The following is an 11,587-nucleotide window of genomic DNA, read 5'->3' as shown; positions in this document are numbered from 1 at the left end:
CCTGGCCTTTTTATTAGTTCCACAACTGCTTGTTAATGCAAATATGGCAGCAGTTGTTTGCATTTAGGTATGTAGACATCATTCAAACCGAACATCAGAATAAAGATTGAGGGTGATTTTGAATTGAAGTGACTTTGGACATGGTTGTTGTGCCAGACGTGTTGGGCTGAGTGTTTCAGAAACTGCTGGTCTACTGGGATTTTCCCGCAGATCATCTCTAGGGTTTAGAGAAAATGGTCAGAAAAAGAGAAAATATCCAGTGAGCAGCAGTTCTCTGGGCGGAAATTTGTTGTTGATGCCAGAGGTCAGAAAAGAACAGAACGTTTCAAGCTTACAGGACGGCAACGGTGTCGAACCTTGAAGCAGATGGGGCACAGCTTCAAGGTTCCACACCTGGTGCACCACACAGCGTGCCACGCTGCCAGCTGAGAACAGGAACCTGATGTGACAGATCACACAAGCTAGAAGATCGGGGGGGAAAATACCTGCTCTGATGTGTGTCTATCTGCTGCCACATTCAGATGGCAGGGTCAGAATTTGCTGTAAACAACATGAAAGCACAGATCCATCCTGCCTTGTATCAGTGGTTCAGGTGGTGGTGTAATGGTATAATGGTGTGGGGGTATTTTTTCTCTGCGCACTGGATTACTTTGTACCAACTGAGCGTTGTTTAAACACAGTCTACCTGAGTATTGTTTCTGTTCATGACCACAGTGTACCTATCTTCTAATGGCTGCTTAACTGTATAAAGCTCAAACATGGACCATGACTGTGAGCTCGCTGCACTGAAGAAATGGTCTCCTCAGTCCAACAGAGAGCACCTTTGGGATGTGGTAGAAAGGGAGTTTTGCATCAAGCAAGCAGTTCTGAAGGCAAAAGGGTGTCCAGTCTTTTAGTAGGTGATGATAAACCACATTTACACAATTTGCTTCATTTTTATGTGTGTTTTTAATGGACTTGATAGTAGAGCTGTTCAGAAAGGGGACCTGATTGGATGTCACACAGGAAGTAGAGGGTGTTTTTGATAAACGGGAGAAAACAGCAGCCTTTTTTTTTATGTTGCTCAGTGTATTTTGTGGATCCTATTACTCCAAAGTATGCTATGTAAGACTGTGTGAAACACATGCAAATTAACTAATTAACTCCGTACTGAGAAAAATACACAGCAGTAAATGATGTTGCAGATACCTGCTCCTATTGGTCCTGGCCTTTCTGTTGCTTGGCTGAGAGACTGTGCATAAACATAATAGGGAATTAACTTCTGTTGATTCTATTCAGAATAATTTCTTTATGTCTTGTAAACTATTTTTTTGTGCAGGGACTAAAGCGTCGTGAGGAAATTAAAACTAGATTTTTTTTGAAAAAGTAAAATAAGTACAGGATGAAAGGAGCCGAAAACTCCTGTCAGACAAAAGAGAAAAACATTTGCCGCTGTGGAAGACAACAGGTTGGTCATGTGGTGGAATCTCAATTTCAGTTTGGAGCCTCAGGCCAAAACAGACCCCAGACCCCCCCTCCCTCCCCAAACACCCCCAAACTCAATACCTCCCACCTGCTCCCCCCACACCGTGTAGCCTTCTGCTTCACATCACTCCTTCAAAACCACTGGCTGCTGCCTTGTCATAGGTGGAACTATGTTGCTATGGTGTTTTGACCAATGGAATGGCATTTCCAGGAAAGCAGTCAGTCTCTGTCTTCCTCTCCCTTTCACTAGCTCACCAGTCCACACACACACACACTGAAGCAGCCTGTTGAGCAAGAATCTAAATAACCCCCTGGTAACAACAGCAAGGCCCCTTCTTTGTTTGTGCCATGAACACCGGTCAAGAGGTTGCATTCTTTATTTAAGAGAAAAAAGGAATGCCAGCAAACTGTCTTTAGCAAAAGACATAAGAGAGTACAAAGCGGCTCAGCTCAGCTACAATATGATTAAAGTAAAGATCTAGCTATAGTCAGGGGGGAAATGATTTATATGAGTATTTAATTGACTTTTAAAAAACCCCAAAATGCTAACCAGTTATTGCTCATTTAACTCTAGAATCATTGTTTTCTTGTGGCTTTGACTAAAAGTTCAAACTAAAATCTGGTTATGGAGACTTTATTGGCTCTTTCTGGTCTTTATACCTTAAGAAAGACAGAAAACCCATTCACAGTGTTATATCCCACTGTATGAAGCTGCCCATTAAAAAAATGCTCTTTTAACACTGAGGAGGATTGCTACATGCAGCTCAGTGGAAATGTGGGGCACAGCTAGCATGGCCTTAGTTAGTTCCATTTCCCTATAGCCAAGAATCAGCCTCAAGTCAACAGGCCCACAGGGCTTTTTCACAGGACACATCTGACATACCACAAAGAAAGAAAAATAATAAAGGTATATATATTATTAACATGTATCATTTACAACTTTAATTGAACAGAATTGTTATTATTAACATTACGAGTGAAAATACTTGCTATGAAAAAGGCCCATTCAGTATCTAATATATAGTAGTAATTCTAATCTCTGTACTATTCTAGGGTCTTTAACCGGAAATAGTCAGCACCTTGAGGTGACTGCTGTTGTGGTTTGGCGCTATATAAATAAAACTGAAATAAATAGTAACAGTCACTGACATGGCATTGGTCTTTAATTAATCACAATGATATCAGCAACACTTCGTGTCACCCAGCATTCCCATCTATCCCAAACGAGTGATGCACACAGCTGCAGCTTCCTTCAGGTGTTTCCTGCGGAGCAGTTGGAGGACTTGCAGCCTGCTGTTGGAGCTAAATAGGAAGCCGGAGTAATATTCGTCCTTCCCCACTTTAAGTTCTCACACTGACGAGCTCCTCGGTCCTTCACCCTTGAACGTGTTCTGTCCCACTTGCACTTCCTCTTCCATTATGCCCTTGCTGCTCTGCAACAATTATATGAATCATTAATAAGAACATAAGGCAGCCTTTATGGCAATAAAGAATATTCCTTAAATCAGTAAGCTATTGTGAAAAGGGGAGCACTATGAAGAAATGCAAATTGCTGCTTCATCAAGGTCAGTCTTTGGAAGTTAGAAGGTGCCATCTCAATTTTAGGATGACTTTTTAAAACTAAAAGAAAACAAAAACAAAAAACATTTCTCTGAAAAAGTGTTTGAAACATTTTACAGTTATGCACCTGCACTTTATCAGCAGCCGTAAACACTGAAATATACGGGCATCTGCCCCCCCATTCATCCTTCATACACTCAGTTTCTTGTGTAACTTGCTTTTACAGACTTCAAAGTGCAAAAATCTATGAATTTTTTGCAGTATTCTGACATCTAGTGGCTGAATTCTCTCATTACATTTGTATTCAATGCTATACTATTTTCCAAGAAAATAATTTTAACCACCTGAGATCCGAGTAAAACTAAAGTATCTTTCAGTTTCACTTTTTTGTCTACTACAGAGGAAATACAGTTTAGGCTTCATCTCAGGAGGATATGTTTGAAGAATACAAACACTAGCTCTAGAGCAAACACCAACTCTTGGAGTATGGAGTGCCTTGTGACAGAGGTATAGCATGACGAAAATACAACACTCCAAGGATCCTGAATGGAAATCTTTGGCAGATACCCATTACAAAGGCGCCAGACTTTTAAACAGGGTTCGTACGCTTTTTTCAGGGTCAAATTCAAGCACTTTTTAAGCACTTTCAAGGTCCCTTTTTAAGCTTTTCCAGCACACAGTTGCAGCAACTGTGACGTTCACTAGTAGAACTGACACACAAAACAAAACGACTACACTACACACTAACTACACAAGACAACGCACTAACTTGAGACTCCAAACATGATAAACATCACAAATCTCTCACTATCAAAACTCTCTCTCTCTTTTTCGCTCACTCACTTCCCTCTCTTCCCAACAACCAAATACCACATGTTGCCGTATCATTTTTTGATTGGTCGACATGGTACATTTTTCCACCAATAGGGAAAGAGTGTTTTTTCATTTTTCACTCACAAGCAAAGCGTGTTTGCTAGCGCTCTCCTTAGAAAACGCCGTTTTTACCGTTTCTTCCCGGAGTAAACGCCACTGTTTTATTCAGAACCCCCCCCCCCCAAAAAAACCATGGGTTTTACGTGACCTATCAACACAATTTAAAAACTGGTATATAGCTTGAAGTCTGCACGTTCGACCCAAGTTGAAATGGAGACTCTGGGTCTGTCGACCCCAGAGGGTTAATCAGAAAGCCTTAAGTTAGCTAGTTATGTATCGGGCTAATGTTTAAAGCTTTCACTTGAGTAAATTAACTCATATTACTGCTAAGTAATGTTAGCTAAGTTCACAGCATATTCCGTAATAGCGCTGCCATACTGCATCACACTCAGTGCATTTCAATCATTTCTCCAGCGAGTTTGATAGCTAGCAAAATAATAACCAAAATTTAAAAAAATAGCATGTGTAACATATGTGTACTGGAAAATTATTTACTAGCACTCACCTATCATGCGACTGGAGAACGCAAACTCCGCCATTGTTGTTTTCCATCAAACACTCATTAAAACAGCAACCTACAGGTATGTTAGCGCACTCATCCCCGACTGTCCGAGGGAGGGGCGGGGTCACATATTGAAACAGACGCAAGGCAGCCCAGGCGGGGAAATTTTGCTTTTGCTTTTTGCAACTCATTTTATTTCTCTATCTGATAAGAAAACAATTCAATCAGATAGCTATTTATTGTGAATGAAATACAGTTACATTTTCAAGCACTTTTAAGCACCACATCTGAAATTCAAGCACTTTTCAAACCTTGAAAAGACGACATTAGAATTCAAGCATTTTCAAGGATTTCAAGCACCCGTACGAACCCTGTTTAAAGCTTTTGTATTTTTCAAAGATTTGGCTGGTGATTCCTTACATGTTTTTTGTGTCTTCATGCCCACTGAACCTAAAGTTTAACTTGGAAATTATGTGTACAAAACTTTCCAAATAAGTGCCCTGGGACATTTCAAAGATAGCTGCCAAAATTCACCTGAAGTAGTTACTGAAGTGTTACTGGGATAAACGTAGTTTTTAAAAGACTATATATTATCTGTATCTATATACATCTCACTGGTTTTGTTAAGACATTCTGTGCCACACTAGCTTTAAAGTCACACAAAGGATAATTCATGAACTGCCAAACTTTATTTATAGATCAAAACAACGCACAGCATTAAAACATTTCAACATTGTAATGACATCCACCCACTGTCTGAAGAGAGTGAAAAGATGCAATCAAGCACTTCTGGTTTAACATCATGCTCAGAATTAACATTAGTCTGAAGATGAAAAATAATTCACCTTTTTAAAAAAAAGAAAAGAAAAATCTGACTTTTATCGTGTCAAAGCCCAAGCAGACGTAGGTGAAAGAACTTCACTGAACATTTTTTGTGATGCTTTAAAAAGCATTCAATCATTCATTTTTTTGTGGTGTTGGAGAGTGTTTCAGATGATTTGTTAGTATGCAGCCTGCATTGCAGTGAAGCACCAGGTCCTATGACAGGACACCGGTGGGATCAGCCCAGAAAGAGGATCGGATGGGGGGGGAAAGGAAAGGAAAGTTTTTAAAGGTTCTAAGAGGTGGGAGGGGGATTCAGGATTCCGTTACAGATAACAGGAGGGGTTGGGGAGGGCTGATTTCGAGGCTTTGTGTTCATTTTTTGGTTTTTGGCTCCAGGGGTTGGCCAATATCCTTCCCACGCAGCTTCAGTCCTGTTCATGGTAGAAGGTAAAAATACGTGGGTCATACTAATAATAATAACAAACTTCAACATTTTGTTTTCAGAAAAATTAAAAGTAACACACTTACCGATTGCTCTCTCTATTTTCCCCATGACCTGGTTGTTAGGAATGGCTCTCCCACACTCATAGTCAGCAATGACTTGAGGCTTCTCATTAATTTTCTGAGAAAAGTGTGCAATACATAATTTAGAACTTGTGGGAAACCATACAGCCAAAAAGCCAGAAAGAAGGTACTCCTGTAGCTCTACTGAATAGCTGTATTGTTCTTTTTTTTTTTTTTTTTTTTTTTTTTTTAGTAAGTGTGGGTAGCACATTTCACATAACTGCAGGGTTATAATAAACACCGACTGTAAGGTTTGCACTGGAAAATCACTTTGCTAGCAAATACTTAAATGTAACCAACAGCCAAAGTACAATCGTGGCTAAAGTTTTGATATTTTTCAACAACTTTACTTTCCTTTTTTAAGTTTCTAGGATTACAGTGAGGAAAAAAAACTCACCATAGATTCCCCACTTGGCTAAGCTATCATGTTTGCCTTGTTGAACAGTGCACGATCATACACACATCACCCCCAAATTGCTCTGGGATTGCATGAAGAAGTTGATAACACTCTTAACATGGTCAATCCTTTAAAAAGCAAGTGAAGCCTACAAACTTTACTCGACTTTGAGCCCTGATAAGATGGGAACGGAGAGCTATCAGTCAGGATTTGGCCTTGAAGCACACCTCTTTGCATAAATTATATTATTTATTATTTGACAATAAAACTCTGTGAAACTTCTGAAATGCTTATCATTGTTCTTCACTATACCCCAGAAACATGTAAAAACTGTGTGAAACTGCTGAAACCTTTGCCCATGACTGTGATCATGTTAAAAACATGGATCATATTGATATCACAACAACGTTCAAACTATTCGTCACTGACTTGGTTTTTGCTTTATCTTACCAACTACTACTTTTATTTTCGATATGTGTAGACTGCTTTCTGAGATGCTTTATAAAACCAGACATGGCACATTTTCCAGCAGTCTGTGCACTGTTTATACAAGCATAATACATTTGTTTACTCACAGTGGCCAGATCTTTCTGGGTCAGGCCTTTTTCCTGTCTGCCTTGTTGAATGACCTTGCCCACCTCCAGTGGAACCCTATCATGGTGCAGCTCCTCTGTCTCCCTGTCCAGTTTGGCTGTATTTTTTGTCACAAGGTGCTGTTTGTTCTGCCCTGCAGCCCCTGCATGACAAGCCGTGGATAAAATCAAAGCTTCACTAGGCAATGCGAAAGATGCCGGGCATGCAAAGACTGTAGTAATCATAACACAGGTGAGTAAGTGGACTTAGTTCTTATAGTGTAAAACCAACTATTGCAAATTTACATTTCTTGGATGTTTGAACTTCCTCCCCACGTCTCTGAGCAGATGTGATTGCCTGGAAAAAACAAAACAAAACAGAAAAAAAATATAGGACAAGTACAAGTCATAACATTGCAGCAGATTGCATTATGACCCAGCTCTTGACACACACTCTTTAGCCTTATGCCATTTGGTTAATAAGTAAGCAATCTGTTTATCAAAGCATATTGACTGAATTTAAGACAGTTCACCTTAGCACACAAACTGAACCTGAATACAAACAATATTTCAGATTTCTCAAGCTGGAATAAGCGTTCACACACACAGAGATGTGACAATGAAGTCCACTCTTTTAAGAAAGTTGTCCTAAGGATTTATAACACCACAGCCAACCCATATGAGCCCAAAATGACATCTTGAACCCTCCTTTCAATACACGTTTAAAACAACAACAACAACAGCAGCAGCAGCAGCAGCATAATGTCAAAATGGTGTCATGATTTTTTTAAAGTATTACTTTAAGTTACAGTTAAACTATACTTGTGGCATTTAAAGACGTTCGCTACGTGCCTGCTGATGAGCATTCACACCATTCGTATAAATAAACACCAAAGTGAGTGTGAGGAGTAGCCTTTGTCCTGACCATCCACTACTGATATTATAGAGGCTACCCCAGGATTAGTGTGACCATTATCCGTGTAAAGTTTGTTTTGTTGAAGGTACCATATGCTACTAACTGTGGTATAAAGAAAAATGTGCTTCAAGTTAGTGCAGGAAGGGTTAGCTAGCTAGCCTCCTCCGAAGATAGCTAGCACTTGCTTAGTTAAAAAACACACACGACCGTTCATCTGGAGGCGGTTCATCTTGCTAGCTAACATTAACGGAAACGGGCGTCCATATCTGTTGTTATTGAAGTAAACCAGAAGGATGTGCGATGGTTCTTAGCGCTTCAACTAACGACCACGTGCACAAAGAGCTTTTACCAACACATTAATTCACACGATTAATTCACTCAGTAAGGTAGCTATCCGAAAATGTTGTTAGCCAGCAAAAGTACGGAAGCACAAACGGAATAAAGCGTTCGCACTAACCTGCTTGGATTTGGCCTGGGCAGCAGTCGGCCCCTTCTTCCTCAAGACAGTTACGGTGTCCCAGTCGCTTTCTGCCATGTTTGTCGGTTGTTCACGCAATACCCGTAACGTTGAATATATATACAAAAATAAGTTTGGCTGAGTTTCCTTCAGGGAAAGGTGTTTCTACTTTAACTAACCAGGCGCACCTTCCAGAATTATCGACCACGCGTTCTGCCAAAACTTTATTCACAACAGTGTGGTTAACAATGACATAATGGTAGCCTGTCAGCAGCGACCTCTGCTGGCCAAAGCGTGCGGTGATTTCACGGTTAAAGAGCACCTTGCATCAGACACGGACACAAACCGAAGTGCCCCTATATTGTTGTTACGAGATTTGTGTGAAGTCACCACACAAGCCAGTGTACCCCTATTGCCGGTCTCAAAGCCCGGATAAATAAAATCTTTGCCGAATCAAACATGTGAATCATTGAGAACAAGATTTCCATAAAGAATTAAAGTCAGTAGAAGACAGAATACAAGAGTGAATAATAAGGAGACAAGTTATGGTAAGTTGTGGAATGACATAGGATGTTTGAGATGGAAGTAGATGATCCCTAAAGAGAGCAGCCGAAACAAGAGTGAAGTCATCGCACTATTTACAGTTTTTGAAACATAACTTATAAACTTAATAAAGTAACAAATTTCCTACTTTGCAATATATCAAAAATGTTTAGAGAGTTTAACTATGTAAAAATGTTCAAGTTGCTAAAAGACAGAGCTGAGAAGAGAGAATCTTACCCAAAGGTAACCAAAATTAAAAAGCCATGGTTTTAATAACAATACAGGGTGTTCAGTAACATAGTACACAGCAGAACAAAACCACAGAAAAGTATTAAATCCATGAAAACTGTAGCTATAACAAAATGTGAAACAGTCATGTTATTTTGAAACCTCAGCTGACATATGGAGCTGGTTACACGGTCACCAATTACAGGACATTTCAGAGGCCGCATCGCTGCCACGTCGTGTGCGAATGGGGGACCAGCCAAACTCTGACAGAGCATCATCTGCTTGGTGGAGACGACCCCAGCGGTACCCATATTTGGAACTCTGTTTTCCTGCCCATGCACGAGGTTTTGGATTCATCTGGAAAACATACAAAGAATTTTCACGGTTATTTTCCAATTCATGAGTAAACTCCCCTAACAATCATTGCAACTGTTCCTAAATCTTGTTGTCACAGTTTTTGTCGTTTACTTTCAGGTCTTCCTACAAGTGCCCAAGTGAACCCTACTGCCATCATTTTTTTAAAAGTGAAAAGGAGTCCTGCCTTCATTGCTGAAGTGAGTTTTTTGACTGATAATGCCAGAAAATCACAGTTATAACAAAAAGATAGACATTTTATTACATCCCCTCAGACAACCCATCCCGTTCCCACCTGAATAAAAACAGTTGTGTTCATGTGAAGAGTTTCAACTCGCTCAGACAGGTGATTCAGCCACTCCAAATGGTCACTGATAGACTGGCTTAGATCACTGTTGCTCTGAATTTAAAACAAACAAACAAACAAACAAACAAAAAAACAGAAAAGTTTCTTTATAATACAATTTTATTAAACAATTGTTTATATGATAGATAAACATTTTAATGAAAGTACCCCAGACAAGTTATCCTTCAGTTCAACAGCAGCGAGACGAACATGCTCCAGTTTGTCAATCTGCTCTTTCAGGCGGTCATCAAGCTCCTGCATCATCATCAGGCCTTCATCGGGCCTGACAGCACTTTTGGTGGTCATCCTGGATCAGAGAAACAGACCTGTTATGCAAAGATGTATCGGCTTATAGTACCACCCTATAGGAATGTATTGGCATCAACCGAGAGCATTTTATACCTAATGTCATTTGTTCCATATGTTAATTGAGGTTTTTACATTTTGTTTTTGATATTTGTTTTAATCTTTTTGAATACACTGTTTTTGTTTGTTTTGTTTACTGGGCAGGTTTTTAACATTTTCTGTATTTCTGGGGTTGAAATCTGAGAAACTGATGTTTATGAACAAACCACCAGTGGGCGACACAGTTCTCATTCCACGCAGAGTGGCCTCCTGTGATGCAAAGGAACACATCTAGTTTCCTGTTGATCTAAATTCAAATAAACACACATAATGGTCTCAGTGGAAGAGTGGCTGTCAAGAAGACATTTTTAAGGAAGGGAAACAGGGGTAAATTAAAACTAAACAAGAACTGGACTGAAAGTCTGTGGGAAAAAGTCTGACTGAGTGATGAATCCAAATAATCATCAATATATAGGAGGTCAGGAAAAATGTAAGACCGTGAGTGTCTAAAGCCACCTTTAAAACACAGTGCAGGCTGTTTCATGGTTTGGAGCTCCATCTCAGCCAGTAGTACTGGAAAGCTTGTCGAAATTAACAGAATTATGAACACAGAAAAAACAAAACTTCCGATCTTGCGTCTCCTTGCAAAGATTAAAAAATGATGAACCAAGAGCTGGCAGTTCTCAGGTGTGTGGAGCAAACACCTCAGACTGACCTTGTCTATCTTCAGTGTTAACTAACAAAACTCTAGCAAACAGCTTTTTTTTTTTTTTTTTTTTTTTTTTTTTTTTTTTTGCCAGCTCTTTATTTATGGTAGAAGGCTAAAAATGAACAACAATGTAGGATTTTCCTTTGTTTTTAACAGGCACAGAAATGTGTTAATTATTCCTTATTTTTGTTTATTCTGAATTAGTTAAGACACAGTTAAGACACACTACAACAAACAACTAGACCATCTGAATATTAACAGCATAAATAACATTGCGTTGTCTTCAAATGCAAGCTAAATATGTGAGTGCAAATCAACTTAGCAATCAAAAACAGTCGACCGTCATCTATTAATTAAAAATGACAATATAATAATACGAACATAAATGTTCTATTTTTTATTGAAGAGTTAACTTTATGCGGCAAAGATGGCTGCCGTATTTTCTGTTAAGGAGCGATATGGATTTTTCTTCTCTTTTTTTGCATTTTAAGCAACCCTTCTGTGAACTGCTAAAGGGTTCTCACGAATATTAAATATTAAAAAAGTCCTATTAACGAGGATCGTCTGTGTGAACAGGCAGTATTGATGAAAAACAACCAGCTTTTAGCCAAGAGCCATTGTTCCCCTGCTTGGATTCTGTTTGTAGTAGAAAATGCTGAAAAAAGAAAATTAACTAATTAAATAATTTTTTTTAAATGTAAGTTTTCAGACAATTTCAGAGCGAGGCGGTACTTTTTCGCTGTTTATCGTTATCGTCACGCGTGCAGCACAGGAAGACAAACGTCGAAGAAGAAGATGGTGCATCTTTCTGTCCTCAGACAGTGAAGAAGAAGAAGAAGAAGAAAGAAAAGTTACCTTAGCTAGCTCACTAA

The 11,587-nt window shown here is 39.3% G+C and overlaps 1 protein-coding gene across 1 annotated transcript; it reads right to left on the bottom strand.

The window, feature by feature from the left end:
- Positions 1-5,126: 5,126 nt before the first annotated feature.
- edf1 (endothelial differentiation-related factor 1) lies at positions 5,127-8,415 on the bottom strand. The gene is made up of 5 exons (XM_031754561.2): positions 8,191-8,415; positions 7,124-7,175; positions 6,821-6,981; positions 5,813-5,906; positions 5,127-5,715 (listed from the first exon to the last, which is right to left on the bottom strand). The coding sequence occupies exons 1-5, from the start codon at positions 8,266-8,268 to the stop codon at positions 5,657-5,659; spliced, it is 444 nt and encodes a 147-aa protein (XP_031610421.1). The 5' UTR covers positions 8,269-8,415; the 3' UTR covers positions 5,127-5,656.
- Between the last annotated feature and the right edge of the window lie 3,172 nt (positions 8,416-11,587).

This window comes from Oreochromis aureus, linkage group 7 (assembly GCF_013358895.1).
Source record: "Oreochromis aureus strain Israel breed Guangdong linkage group 7, ZZ_aureus, whole genome shotgun sequence".
Taxonomy (NCBI): domain Eukaryota; kingdom Metazoa; phylum Chordata; class Actinopteri; order Cichliformes; family Cichlidae; genus Oreochromis; species Oreochromis aureus.
This window is presented reverse-complemented; position numbering and strand designations above follow the sequence as displayed.